This window comes from Scyliorhinus canicula, chromosome 19 (assembly GCF_902713615.1).
Source record: "Scyliorhinus canicula chromosome 19, sScyCan1.1, whole genome shotgun sequence".
In the NCBI taxonomy this organism is placed as follows: Eukaryota; Metazoa; Chordata; class Chondrichthyes; order Carcharhiniformes; family Scyliorhinidae; genus Scyliorhinus; species Scyliorhinus canicula.
The window spans coordinates 33,766,733-33,782,603 of NC_052164.1; the positions used below are offsets into that span (position 1 = coordinate 33,766,733).

The 15,871-nt window shown below is 44.9% G+C and overlaps 1 protein-coding gene across 1 annotated transcript in view; it reads left to right on the forward strand.

Annotated features, from left to right (window-relative positions):
• The first annotated feature begins 15,637 nt into the window (after positions 1-15,637).
• LOC119954240 (BMP and activin membrane-bound inhibitor homolog) overlaps positions 15,638-15,871 on the forward strand; it is a 38,202-nt gene continuing 37,968 nt past the window's right edge. Inside the window, exon 1 of the mRNA XM_038779318.1 lies at positions 15,638-15,830. Coding sequence (XP_038635246.1) covers positions 15,755-15,830 — 76 coding nt within the window. The 5' untranslated portion in view covers positions 15,638-15,754. The remainder of the gene's footprint in view (positions 15,831-15,871) is intronic.

Below are 15,871 nucleotides of genomic sequence, written 5' to 3' on the forward strand. Positions count from 1 at the left end.
CGGTCATTGACCCTCTGTGTGGTGAATGTGATTCACACCGGATTATAATCTGTATATACATGTGTCTATATTGTAAGTGCAGTTGCACTTACAATACAGCATACAAGGCCATGGACCAAATGGTGGAAAGTGGGATTCGAGTAGATAGGTGCTTGATGGCCAGCGCAGAAACGATGGGCTGAAGGGCTCCTTCCCTGCTGTGAAAACTCTATGATTACGAGTACTGCTCTGGACCCCAAAGACAAAAGACTACCTGACCACCGGGGGAGTAGCTCTGGGAATGCTCGAGTTGTACGGGGCTTCTTCCTTGGCTCTGCCCAGGACTCCTCCCCCAGGAGCTGCTGTATAAAGATCAGTGCCACATGGTCAGCCGGCCAGTTCACCGAAAGTTCAATGGCTAATAGGCTGGCTCTGTTGTGAGTATATTAAAACCGCTATTCTAATCCTGCAAGCACATGTCCGTAGAATTGTTGGTTCCAACACTCTGCTAATGGGGAAAGTTTCTTCCCAGCTCCCCTATCTATGCCCCTCATAATTTTATACGCCTAAATCAGGTTCCTCCCCTCCCCCAACCCCCAGCCTTCTCTGCTCCAAAGAAATATCCCCAGCCTATCAGTCTCTCTTGATAGCTGAAACGTTCCTACACAGGCAACATCCTGGTGAATATCCTCTGCAGCATTTGTGCTACAGAATCCCAGCAACAAACCTATTTGCTGAGTCAAATGATCAAATGTACCATGAGAAAAAGCACACAAAGGAGAAATGATAAAACGTTTAGAAATCTAGGATTACTAAAATATGTTTCACACAGTGATAAGATAAACTCAGCATAAGTCTGTCTAGCAGTTGTTAAATCGATCAATAACTTATTTTTAACAGTACAGCAAACTCTACAAACCAGAATTTCTGATGTTCTCTTAATATGATCACTTTGCAACCAGAAGCAACTACAAAGTTATCTGGAACCAAGCTGCAACTTTAAGTTGCATCATTTTATACTTTAATTTAGAAGTTAGAAGAATACTGTTCTTTACTTCCTGATGAACTTGCATATTCGTTCATACCACAAGTATTGTGCTGTATTTCATTGGTAAATGGAACTCTCCTTTAACTGCTTTGATTAACCAGCACAACTCATTCCCTGCACATGCTGGATAACACAGATTTTCCTGTACTGAGTATACATTAAACTAATCAGTGTTTGGCAGTCCAGATCTTGAGTTTTGCTCAATGTTTGCCATTTTGTCAAAGCTTTTTCATCAGCACTCGTCAGGACCTTCACAAGTAAGGGAAATCATCAAGCTTATGCTGTTTGAGAAGACAGTGCTGATTGGTTGGCAAGCGGACTCTGATTGATAGAAATGTTGCCAGTGGAATGCAGCAGTTGACGGTGACTGATGGTTAACTGCCAAGCATTGTGTGAAATTTATACCATGCACCTTGACTCTAATTGGTCAAGGCATTGCCCTGAAGAATGAACCAGTGAATGGTTTCAGTAATTTTGCTTAGCTGAAATCGATGTAATGTGTGTACATATTCTTTCTGTCTGTGTATTGATATATGTAGCTTCCAGTTCACGCAAATGTGCCACACTGTGATCCCGACTGACAAACTTAAATTGTAAGCGTAATTCTCAGCACACTGAGGATCATTTAACAAATGTTGTTCTAATTACAGAACCACAACTAATGTTGGACACTGTTACATATACGGGCTGCTTGGGTACGGTCTGTACCTTGCCGACTGAAAAAGGTGGATCATAAATGCTTCTTGATATGATCTGCCGGTCTTTGCGATGTACGGCCTACATACCTAGCATCACACTGGCACTGAAATTCATAGACCACATTACCCAATTGTGTGATGGGCAGAATGTCTTTTTGGCTTGGCAGCAGCTTCCTGTTAGTGGCGAATACCAAGCTACTGCATAGTTGCAGCGTGAAATGCCTGTTGCTCAGTTTTTTGAGGTACCTCACTCTTCCAGGGTAATATGAGCTAGATACGGCACTTTTTAGGGCCAAACCTGATGGCCTTTGGCCCATTCGTGAGTTTGCATGATATACCTTTTTCAGCAATACATTAAACCATAGAATCTTGCAGTGCAGAAGTTTTTCTTTAAATTTTTAAAAAATAAATTTAGAGTACCCTGTAGTGATCTGCATATCTGTGTATATATACAATGGGTCAATGTAAATGCAATACAACTAAGCAATCAATAGAGGGAGCACGGGAGATGTATAAATACAGACAAACAGGAAGTCAGGGACTCTTCACAGGAATGGCAGCTGGTGAGCAGGACACAGACAGGCAGCTCAGATGTAACATATTACAAGCGTGGAGAGAGAACAAACTCACAATAAAGCATCTACTTCAACTGTAAGACTATGAGCTTTATTCAGGCACAAGGGATAACACATGGTACCAGGTGACTTCAGAACGCGAAGACTGTTCTGCAGTTAAAAAAAGAAGTTTTGGCCGCAGATCGATCTGCGCATGTGCAAGTGCAGTTAGCAGAACATCGAATACCATTCGCCGTGCATGCGCAGTTGAAAGCAAAGACCGCACAGTGTAGAGATGGATCTGCGTATGCGCACGCCGCGCATGCACAGTTTATAAAAAAGCACACAGAAAAGGAAATTGCATTGCACATGCGCAATTGATTCCTACGTTTTACGTCAGGAGTGTCATGACGTCATCAGACGCAGACCACACCCACTTAAAGGGGAAATGCCCGAAAATGACAAACAAGACGTTTAAAGGCACAAAACTACCAAATTCAACCTCAAAAGGCACAACATTGCCTGAACTTCGACCAGCAGTTGAAAATAACTTTCGCAGCACCCTGGATAAAGCAGTTTGCGCCACCCAAAGTGAAGAGCGCAATGACAAATCCAAAACCAAAGAAGATGATTTGTTCATTGAACATGAAGAGAACGATAACAAATCCGAAACAAAAAGATGATTTGTTTATCGAACAATACTACTCAGACATGGCTGAGTTATTCGGATATGCTAATCATAGCATCAGCAACATGGTTGCAAAGCTCAACACGACTCTACTTATGGTAAATGAATCCAATAGCATGATGCAATGGCAGATCGTCGATATATTGGAGAACAGCAAACTTTCAAATACTCAAGAAGAACACAACACCACACAGCGAGTACTGACTGACTCCGTTGAGAGAGCACAGATCCACTCCACACAGAGAACACTGCATGACTCCACACAGAGAGCAGTGAAAGACTCCACAAAGAGAGCGATGCAAGCCTCCACAGAGAGCTCACTGACAGACTCCAAAATGGAAGCATTTAAAGACTCCATAGTGAATGCGATGCATGAACAAGACTATGAAGGTCTGCCCACCGTATCTGAGCAACTAGAAGCAGACTATGAAAGTCTACCAAACTCACAGAATCAACAAGAAGACTATGTAAGTCTACCCACTGTATGGGAAAACAGTGACAAAGTGAGCACAATCGATATACAGGATGTTCAGGATCACGGCGAGACTGACAGATCTCAGCTCGTCTGTTCAGAAGCACTCAACAATCAGAGTAGGGCTACTCATGAGTCCAGAGAGACCACGTAAATTGAAACCTGATCCACTGTAAACGGCCCACAAAAAAAATGAAACTTTAAGATTTTGACTCCAGAAGAGGAGCACTAAGACCGACAAGAAAATGAAATCTTGAAGGAAATGACTCCAGAAGAGGAGCACCGAGGAAGCAAAGAAGAGGAATCAAATCCACCACAGATGACTGATGTCACCAAGATCAATGCAACATCAGATCATTCTCACAATCTTCAAAAGAAACGCTCAATCAAACAGCAGATACCACAGAGGACACTGACACCAATAACTTGGAGAATGACTCAAATTATTCACATGGAGCAGTCATTGAGCGCAACAAGAACAAGAAAAACCACAAGAACAACAACAAAAACAACAACAACAAGCATAACAAAGACAACAGCAGCAGCAACAATGACAATAACAAGCACGAAAAAAACAAGAATGACAACGAAAACAACAGACAGAAACGACAGAAACAACAACAATGAAACAATGACCTGTACAACATGGTACAACACTGCACATGAAGGACAATGCAACATTATACTCAAAAACAATGACAAACTACAAACATACCATGGCATGACAACGAATGCCACAAATTCACATTTGCTCTGGAACAATCAAGCACACCAGCTTTCAATCCAGATGACACACTAAATCGATACCACAAGCACAAAAAAAAAGTCCACGTCAGTCAACAGCAGTGGTTTGACCATTCGAACACCTTGTGATGACTTGTTTGTTATTTAAAACACAAGAACACTGACGACATTCACAAAGAAGTTACAATATCAATATCACCATGTCAACAACAGAAAAAAAACTCAACCGAACAAATTCATAAAGTTTGGACTCATAAATATTAATTGGCTTTGTATAATAACCAATATCATCACCACTTGTACAGATATACATATCATAAGTCATCTAACTGTTTTTTTCAATTTTCTTTAACACTGTACAGAAAATATGTAAAAGGAAAAAGGGGGAAGCAGTGATTTGCATTCTGTGTATATATACAATGGGTCAATGTAAATGCAATACAGCTAAGCAATCATTAGAGGGAGCACAGGAGATGTATAAATACAGGCAAACAGGAAGTCAGGGACTCTTCACAGGAACAGCAGCTGGTGAGCAGGACACAGAGAGGCAGCTCAGATGTAACATGGTAGAAGACTGGAGAGAGAATGAATTCACAATAAAGCATCTACTTCAACTGTAAGACTGAGCTTTATTCAGACACAAGGAATAACACATACCCAATTCTTTTTTTTTCGACCCATGCAGACACAGGGAGAACATGCAAACTCCACACAGACAGTGAACCGGGGCTGGGATCGAGCCCGGGTCCTCAGCGCGTGAGGCAGCAGTGCTAACCAGTGCACCACCGTGCCGCCCTCTTACAGTATAGAAGGAGACAATTTGACCCACCATGCCTCTTTGAGAGAGTTTTTTTTACATAGAATTTACAGTGCAGAAGGAGGCCATTCGGCCCATCAAGTCTGCACTGGCTCTTGGAAAGAGCACCCTACCCAAGGTCAACACCTCCACCCTATCCCCATAACTCAGTAACCCCACCCAACACTAAGGGCAATTTTGGACACTAAGGGCAATTTATCATGGCCAATCCACCTAACCCGCACATCTTTGGACTGTGGGCGGAAACCGGAGCACCCGGAGGAAACCCACGCACACACAGGGAGGATGTACAGACTCCGCACAGACAGTGACCAAGCCGGAATCGAACCTGGGACCCTGGAGCTGTGAAGCGATTGTGCTATCCACAATGCTACCATGCTGCATTTAATTCTACTTACCATGCCTTTTCTTTCAAAGCAGCAACATTTTCCTTTTTAATTATATCTAGAATTCCCTTTTGAAAGTTACTGTCAAATCTGTTTCCACATGGCCTTTCGGATCATTACCTGTCACTATGTAAAATGCTTCTCCTCATCTCTGACATTACCTCTATCTTTTGTTCTATCTTTCCCTTTTCATTTTTAAAGGAGTTGTTGTTCTTTCAGTTTTAATGTAGAATGTACCCAACTTGTGAACTTGCTTTTACTCTTTTTAAAAGCCGTACATTTCCATCCATTTTTATTGCATGTGCTCACAAGCCTAAATTTTCTGATCAAGGTTATTTTAATTCTAGTAGTAACTCATTTTGTTTTATTCTATTATTTGATAGCAGTGGGCGGGATTTTCAGGGCACACTGAAGACGACCCCTCCCCCTTTCCGCCCCCTACCACGCGACGGGTTGCCCAGCGGTGAAACAGGGGAACCACCCAAAACGCCATAGCTGACATGGAAAATATGTCATGGAGGGTGTGGCTGGATATTCCTGAGCAATGTGTTCAGCTTCTTTAACTTTTTTAACCTTTTGTAAGTTCAAAGATCTGAAGTGATCGTTTAAGTATCAGCTTGAGCCAGCCAGTCGCAGAGCGACAAGTTGATGGTTAAGTAGCCTCTGGGCCAATGCTTTCTGACAGCTCACCTGGAAGGAGCTACCTGACATTGAATTGTTCGGAGAGGATAGAGCAAGAGGCAGAATCCTATTGAAACAGATTAGGCAATAAAGATCTTTAGGTTAACTTGATATAGAATCGGGGCCGGTTCTTCATGGGTTCCACAGAAATTGGCAAAAAAATAATGCATTCACTCTTTTTTAAATTCATTTGAGCAGTGTGGGCTTCACTGGCTAGGCAAAGTGTGACTAAGTACAATCCTCGCTGGTCTTCATCAGGCTAATGTCTCAACACTGGGGGGCTGTTCATTATTCCTTCACATCATGTTCCACACTCATATTGGACACGGTGCTAGAAATCTGCAGCTTGCATCGAGTTGGTCGACTGAGCTCCCATAATGGTAAATGATTTGAAACCATGAGCAAATTCAAGGATCAGATAAAAATAGACACTTGAGAATAAGCAAGACGATGAAAGCAAAAATAAATAATTAAATGCCGTAACAATGTTCTACTGAGTGTTTTCTTCCATCTTCCAATTTATTTGTATATTATTCACCTGAGATGAAAATAACACTTCTGGATATTTTGTTTATCACTGCACAATGGAAGGGTGCTTCCAACTTGTAGATTGCTCAAAAGCACTGGCAACAAATAACATCACCACATAAGCAAAGCACTGAGGGAGAAATGTTAGTTTGGACAGAAATCTGTATTTTTTTGTTTACTACGCGTGCCTTGATTATATTCATCTGTTTTGCCAAATCCCTGAAAGTGGCTCATTAATATATCATTTTCTTGGTAAGTGGACGGGTAATAGGCTTATATTTTCAGGCCTATTTAGAACTAATTTATCATCGTGAATGGATAAAAAATGTCCTCCAAACAATTATTGCGACAATACATAAGTACCAATTTTATGAACGGACAACACATCACAGGCAGTGTACCCGTGATTTTCTGAAATGCACAATCAATGGTGCGCATCCATTCACAAAATCATTCCTACATTTCCTTTCATTATATATAGAAAACTGTAAGTGTAACTGTGGCAGCACAATGGAACAGTGGTTTGCACTGCTGCCTCACAGCGCCAGAGGACTGGGTTCGCCTCGAACCTTGGGTGACTGTGGAGTTTCTGCGTTCTCCCCGTGTCTGCGTGGGTTTCCTCCGGGTGCTCCGTTTTCCTCCCACAGTCCAAAGATATGCAGATTAGGTGGATTGGCCATGATGAACCTCCCCATAGTGTCCAATGATATGGGATTACGGGGATGGGGCAGGGGAGTGCGCCTATATGGGCTGCTTTTTCGAAGAGTTGGTGCAGACTTGATGGGTTGAATCGGGCATGTTCACTAACTATAAACCTTGAAATAAGTTTGAATACACTTAATACATAGAAATCGACTTCAAGTGTTAAAAACAAAATAAATATTGATACTTGATTGGATGCAGGGTTTCTCACAGTTGTGTGTAAACAGCATGAACTTCATGTGTCTTTACTTCCCATGGGCGTCAATTCAATTATACTGGTAGGATGGAAACCGGCAGAATGTGGCAACCCTGCACGTGGGCAACAATCAACAAAATGACTTGTGGGCCACACTCAGGGCCCTGATGGGCCGTATGTGGATCCCGGGCCGCACGTTGCCCACCAATACTCTAAATGCTTCAGTTTGGCTGGCATCTCCTAGATACTTCTAATTCCACTTGTTCACTTCTCAATTTAGAACATAGAACACACAGTGCAGAAGGTGGCCATACGGCCCATCGAGTCTGCACCGATCCACTTAACCTCTCACTTCCACCCTATCCCCAATAACCCCTCCTAACCTTTTTGGTCACCAAAGTGCAGGGGAATTTATCATGGCCAATCCACCTAACCTGCATGTCTTTGGACTGTGGGAGGAAACTGGAGCACCCAGAGGAAACCCAAGCAGACATGGGGAGAACATGCAGACAGTGACCCAGCGGGGAATTAAACCTGGGACCCTGGCGCTGTGAAGCCACAGTGCTAGCCACTTGGGCTACTATGCTGCCCTTAATTTACTTAAGTTTTGATATTTAAGTCAACTTGTTAAATACAAATCAGACCAGAATGTGCAAATTTTAAAATGGGGACTGAATTACATCTGCAAACCCAGGCCCAAATATTCCCCGTCTTCCAACCCTACTTTACCTGTAGACTACACATGGCAGTGAATTAATCTGCACAACACCACAGAAGATTAGTTGGTAAATATTAAAAGGTTGAAGATTAAAATAACATACTTAATAGAGAACTGTGAAAACTATGACAAAAGTATATACCGTATCCATTTAAAAGCTCCATGGTATCTTCAGCTTTCAACTGTAAAAAATGGATTTTAAATGGGAAAAATTTCATCCTTATTCATAAGCTGAAATGTGGTGTTGGTTAGCTCAGTTAGCTGAATGCCCATTTTATGATGCGGTGCGATGCCCACAGTGCGGGTTCAATTCCCGGTACCAGCCAAGGTTCCAGATGAAGACCCTGCCTTCTAACCTTGCCCCTTGCCTGAGGTGTGGTGATCCTCAGGTTACATCACCACCAGTCAGCTCTCTCTCAAAAGTCTCTGGTCCTCGGCGAAAATGACAACTTTCTCAAACTGAAACACTGCAGCAGGTATTCATTTGAATATGTTTTCATCAGTTCTGAGGCTAGAACATAAAACGTTCAAAGTGTACAAAATGCAGCCTTCAGAAAAAATTGCAGGAAGAAAGAAATAGTTTGCATGGGCCAGATTCTGAATTTGTAGTTTTCTCAATGTAATCAATCACTCCACAGTCCAATGCTGTAGGGAAATCAGCCCTTTAAATTACAACCAGCACCACTCTATCAGCATCAGACCTTGGCAAAAAGAAAAATGTGTGCCCACTTTATTTTGCAATGCAAATGAAGTGAGTTTGGCAGGGATTTTGATAGATGGCGTTGTGCCCTCAGTCCTGCCACTTTGGGTGCTGTCGCCTCAGGAGTGGGGTGTGAGGTTGTGGGGGGGGGGGGGGGGCGTATGGAATGCCTTACCCCCTCCTTGCTGTCAGTGGAAATTTCCGTGAAAGAGATTTGTGTTTCTACAATGCCTTTCACAACGTCAGGCCATCCCAAGGCCTTTTGCAACCAATGAAGTTCTTCTTGAAGTACAGTCACTGCTGCAACAGACGGAAATGTGGGGCGGAAAGCTTCCACAGACTGCAGTAAGATAGAAACAGGTCATAACATCTGGGCTCTGCAGCACTGGATTTGGGGGTTTGTTCCCAGACAACGGTTCATGCGGCAATTGTCCAGAAAGGCTAACTTTACCTGGGCAATTGCATTATGCTGAGGGCCATCCGACAAAGTGATTCAAATTACTAACTTCAGATGATTCTGCCTGTTGTACACTTGTATAGTTACTCTGAAAGAGTTAGAAGAAATAAACCCTTTTCTAACTTCAGCATAATTATTTTAAATATCGATCCCCGCATGGGCCCCATCCCACCCCTCCCCTCTGAACCACCCCATGGTATTCCCCACCCGCGACACCCCAAACAGCTTGGAACTCCCCACCCTGACTTCCCACCAGAAACAGAACTTCCCGATCCCTCCACCCACCAGCCTGACACACCCAAACAGACCTGACCACTCCCCTGAATTGACATGACCCAGCTGGACACCCCCTGCTACCCGACCCAACAGTCACCTGATACCTGAACACTCCCCCCCACATACACCATGCTCCACAAATGTCAGACACCCCCCCCCCCCGCCTATGTCTGACACCCCCAGTGACTAACCCCACCATCGATGTCTGCCACCCTAATTCCCAATGATGTCCGAACCCCAATCTGTCTGAGCCCCCCGCCTCCCAAATCCATCTACTAACCTTCCCCTTGTCCATTTCAATCAGACCTTTCAACTCATATACTTTATGGCAGCTACTGTTTTGTCTCCTTTAGACTTCGGCACGTTAGATGTTCTAACTGTGCTGCCTGGATCTTGCCCAACTTGAGTCAGAAATGTCAGACAAGATGGGTATGGAAGAAATTTGATGCAGGTAAATGTGGGAATGGCAATCCGATGCTGATTGCCACTCCAAGGATTTGCTTTTGAGCTGTTGGTTGAAGATAAACATGAATGGAAATCGGGTGGAGGCACAGTGAAACTCGGCCATACTCCAAATTCAACCCACCTTCCTGCGTAACAACACCAACATGTCACATGTTTCCCAGGTATTTCAGGCTGAATATGTTGAAAGACCTATTCACGTAATTTCTAAGTCCCAGTTCTGCGACCGGTGCATTTGGTAAACATGCATTGCTCCTAATGTACATTTGGCCATGGCAACAAACCTAATGCACCCATTCACCTGACCTCAACAACATTGTAGGTAAGTCAAGTGCTACCGTGAATAAAAGAACAATTTGAAATTAAATGGATAGATGATGTTGTATAAAACATCTCTGTTCAGAGCTATGCTACTTTGTGCAAAGAGCCAATAATATGTTCAAAAGGTGGAACCGATTTACTGAAAGAGGAATATCATCATAATAACATGAGTTACTTCAAACATGGACAATAGAGTTGAATGCCAGAGATGAGGTGAGAGTGACTGCCTTTGACATCAAGGCCGCATTTGGCCGAGTATGACATCAAGGACTTCGAGCAAACTGGAGTCAATGGGAGTCTGCTGGTTGGAGACATACCTAGCACAAAGGAAGATGATTGTGGTGCTTGGAGGCCAATCATCTCAGTTCCAGGAGATCACAGCAGGAGTTCCTCGGGGTAGGCCCAATTATCTTCAGCTGCTTTATCAATGTCCTTTGTTCCATAATAAGGTCAGAAGTGGGGATGTTTGCGGATGACTGCACAATGTTCAGCACCATTCGCAACCTCAGATGCTGAAGTAGTTAATGTTCAAATGCAGCAAGACCTGGACAATATCTAGGCTTGCGCTGACAAGTGGCAAAAAACATTGTGCCTCACAAGTGCCAGGCAATGGCTTTATCCAACAGGAGGAAGTCTTCTTTTTTTTCGTCTTTTTTTTTTCTTTTTTTATAAGTTAGTGTACCCAATTCATTTTTTCCAATTAAGAGGCAATTTAGTGTGGCCAATCCATCTACCCTGCACATCTTTGTCTTTGGGTTGTGGGGGCGAAACCCACGCAAACACGGGAGAATGTGCAAACTCCACATGGACAGTGATCCAGAGCCGGGATCGAACCTGGGATCTCAGCACCGTGAGGCAGCAATGCTAACCACTGTGCCACCGTGCTGCCGACAGGAAAGAATCTTATCATCTTCCCTTGACATTCAATGGCATTACCATTGCTAAATTCCCCTGGATCAAAATTCTGTGTGTGACCATTAATCTGAAACTGAACTGGACTAGCCAAACAAATACTGTGGCTACCAAATTAGGTCAGGGGCTAGAAATCCTGCAGCGAGTAACTCACCTTCTGACTCCCCAAAGCCTGTCTACCATCTACAGGGCACAAGTCAGGAATGTAATGGAATGGTCTCCGCTTGCCTGGATGAGTGCAATTTCAACAACACTCAGGAAACTTGACACCGTTAAAGGCAAAGTAGCCCGCTGATTGGCACTCCACCCACTAATCTTCACTGCCTCCACCACTGACGCACAGAAGCAGCAGTGTGTACAACCTGCAAGATGTACTGTAGGAACTCGCCAATGTTCCTTAGGTAGCACCATCCAAGCCCACAATTAATACCATCTAGAGTGCCAAGGACAGCAGACACATGGGAACACCACCACCACGTCCCCCTCTAAACCACTCACCATCCTGGCTTGGAACTATAATGCTGCTCCTTCACTGTTGCTGGGTCAAAATCTTGGAACTCCTTCCCCAATAGCACTGTGGGTGACCTAGAGCACATTTTTTACAGCAGTTCAAGATGGCAGCTCAGTCCCACCTTCTCAAGGGCAATTAGGGATGAGAAAAAAATGCTGGTCTACCACATCTGTGAATGAGCAAGAAATAAGTTGGTGTGATCAGATATGTAAAATAGTGTTTCTCTTTTCTGTTTACATATCCATGAAAATCTAGCTGCTGTGTTTGGGATCAAAGCTCATCGATGGTGCTTTGGACTGAGGAGTTGAGGGAAACCTCAGTCACAGGAGAGATGGCTGCTGGTATTACAGTAGCTTTGACCTTAGCCGCTTAATATACTGAACTTGCGTATTGCTGGAAGATGTAATACAGATACCAGACCCTGTATTCGATGACCTGGGGGGAATGGAATAACTTAAAGCTGAGCTGATTTCTCCACTGAGCTGGACCCAGCCAGACTGGGGAAAGGAAGGGATGAGGAGTGGAGTAGGCCAGCTTTCACCAATAATCCCAGACCCTTGGGCAGGAGAGTGCACCTCGACATGACTATGGATTGATGGCAATGCCTGATGGGGAGTGTAGTTTCCAGGGCAGGATCCGGTTTTTGGGTCCTTCCAAGTTTTGGGATGTTGGATAAGGGGTCCTGGACCTGTATATGTGGTATATGAATTTTAATGCTGGTGCAATGCCAGCTATGTAGGCCCAATAAGTGATAGATCATATCAAATAACGCATCCCTCTCAGACTGTTTGCAATAGGCAGAGAACTGTCGGTATTCAACCAGCTTGTGCTTTCAAAACTCAAAATATAGGCTGCGATCTACCGGCCATATTTCACCTGAACGGGTGCGCGGTGGAGCTGATAGACCACGGTATAGGCTCCCCCCAGGTTTCCTGATAGCCATTACACCTCGCAAAATCTAACCAGATGTCGCGATCTGGATTCCACCCACCATGGGCCGGATCCAGTCTTGCAGAGTGAAGCCAGCTTAGAAGCTGACTTACTTCTGCCTTTGCCGGATCAAATGGTCACCCAGCATATACCAACCTTGCCGAGGAGACCCCAGCCGGGTGTCGTTCAGTACTGGTGCCCACAAACGGGGGCCAGGCAGAAGGACCCCGAGGTGGTTGGCCTCTAGACAGGATGGAACCCTGGCACTGCGGGTGCCATCTGGGCACATTAGCACTGCCAGCCTGGCACTTTGGTAGTGCCACTTTGGCATCCTGGCCATGTCTAGAAAGGGCAGTTCTTGGGTGCCAGGCTGGCAGTACCAAAGTGCCAACCTGGCATTGTGCCCATACCAAGGATTGGGCCCAGGGGTGCCCTTCCCATAAGAGGTGGGGTGCGGGGAGCCCCATGACCCCCCGACAGATGAGCTAGGGCATTTGGGGGGTGGGGGGTCTGCGTAATGTGTCTGGGGGTTGGGGGGGGGGGCGGGTCATGAGATTGGGGCGCCATTTTTAAATGTCATCCCAAACCTTTCCTGCACTGAGGAGTGGCTAAGTGAAGCCTCGGCAGGGCGTTACCTGTCAGAGCATGAAAATAAGACAGAGTGCTGGTAGATAATGGGGTCGTTCCTGGCACTACAAGTGCCAGGAATGACCCCGCTAATCCGAAACAGATTGGCACACTGTTTTAGTTTTGTTACATTGCACCCATAATGTCTCAAGTGGGATGTGATTCTGCAATAGGACAGCACTTACGGAACAGTCCCAAGTAGCTACACATATTCATTCATGTGCAGGGACCTATCCTCTGATGGCAAAAAGATATGTCCACACATTTTGCCTTTATTGAAGTTACCTTCACAGATTGGGGAAAACAGGCTGTATTCTCTAGAGTTTTTAAGAATGAACGATGACCTCATTGAAACCTGCAAAATATATAAAGGCATATGGACAGAGTAAATGCAGGTAAGATGCTGCCCTGGTTGGAGAATCTAGAACCAGTGGACACAACTTCACAATAAGCAGGGGGGTGAAGATACTTGGAACCAAGATGAGTAGAAATGTCTTCACTCAGAAGCCTGTGAATCTTTGGAGTTCTCTACCATAGAGAGATGTGCAAGCTTAGTCATTGATTATGTTTAAAGCATATTTCTAAATAACAATGATGCCAAGGGATAGTGCGGGTAAAAAGGGATTGGAGTGGCGAATCAGCCATGATCGGATTGAATGGTACAGCAGGCTCTTTTGGCTGAAAGGCCTCCTCCTGCCCCATGTTCCTAAAAGCCTGGAGGACTGGTGCTCCCTGGTGCAATCACCATGGCAACACCTTGAGCAATCAGAGTCAAACATGCCAACTTTGTCAGTTTTACCTAAAGAGCAGCATTATTATTAAAGTAGCAGAGTAACTACTTTGGTTTTGGAGTTCTCACCTGTCTATATTTTTTAATAAGTTCCGCAGGTTTCCAAAACTGGGCAACTGTTAAGGGAAAGTCCTAGCAGACCATTTTCACACAGTAGTTTCAGTCCGGAGGGGATTGGACTCTGTCGGTGGAGAAGGTGGAAGGGAAGTCACCTTTGAACCAGCAAAAACAGTTTTCACAGAAATGGATCATACGTAATTAATGTTTCTTCAATTTCCTCTCCCCTCCTAAGGTGCTGATTTGTTCTATGGAATGATTCCACAGGTATCACCTTTCATGTCATTTGTGAGCATTGGCAACCTATTCAGTCACGGTGCTGGGGGAGGGGTTCACACCTTGAGCCGAATCCTATTCTCACAATTCGCATTCACTTTCCAGCAGGGGACACTGGATCATCCTCGCTGGGAGCCCCGGCTGATTATATTTTGCAACCTGGCGAGCTTTGAGCTGAGGCTGCTGCACTCGGAGGAAATACGGCTTTAATTTTGATGCCAAGCAGACTCTCAAAAGAGCTTGCTCACAGAAGACACTTCCAATTCCTCAATTAAAGCAGAGTTTTCTCAACACTGTCCTGCTCAGCAAATAACTGCCCTGCCTGCCTGTCCAGCCACAGGCACTACCCCCAGAGTAATTCAAGTGGTTTTGGGACCTCTTGGTTAGCACTGCTGCCTCACAGCGCCTGGGTTCAATTCTGACCTTGGGTTACTGTCTGTGAGGAGTTTGCACCTTCTCCCCGTGTCTGCGTGGGTTTCCTCCAGGTTCCCCAGTTTCCTCCCACGGTCCACATGATGTGCAGGTTAGGCGGATTGGCCATGCCAAATTGCCTTAGTGTCCAAAAGATTTGCGGGTCAGGTGGGGTTACAGGGAATGAGGCGGGGTTTGGGCATAGGTAGGGTGCTCTTTCAGAGGATCTGTGCAGCCTTGAAGGGCCGTTTGGCCTTCTTCTGCACTGCAGGAGTTCTCTGGTTCTATTTGATCAGGTGCTGCGTGAGAGACATGCCTGCCCTTTCTGTCGTGTGCGCTGAGCCATAAGCAGCTGAGTGTCAAGCTATCAGCAGGGCCGATCTTCAAAGGGAGGGGGCAGCACCGAGCTTCAGTGCGAGAGACAGCGAGCAGGGAAGTTTTAGCAGAGACTCCTTACTCGCTGCTGCTACAGTCAGACCGGGAAGATGGGCTGGCTATTCCTAGGTGAACCTCTCCCGACATCATCATTAGCATCACCCGTGGATCTGCTCTAGTCTTGATGGTGAACGCTCTGGCCTGGCAATTAGCCAGACTTTCAACGGGGAGAAAACAAAGAGATAATAGAGAGAGAGAAAAAGTTCAGTGACTTACTTAGTGGAGGAGGAGGAGGTGGGGGCTGGGGGGGGGGGGGGGGTGTGGGTTTGGAAGTTGAGAATAAAAAGTGGAGCTGGTGTTTACATGGGTTTCTTGCTGGGGACTAAGGCGCTCCTGCGACTGGATGAAACTGGGGACCGAGTGATCTCAACTTAATCAATGCATCGCCATTCAAACTCGATAGCTGTGTGGCTGCAGTTGGAATTATGTGTCATTATCATTCTGTTCACAAAAGGCAAGTAGTCGGCTGGACTGTCAAATAGCTACTGAAGTGTC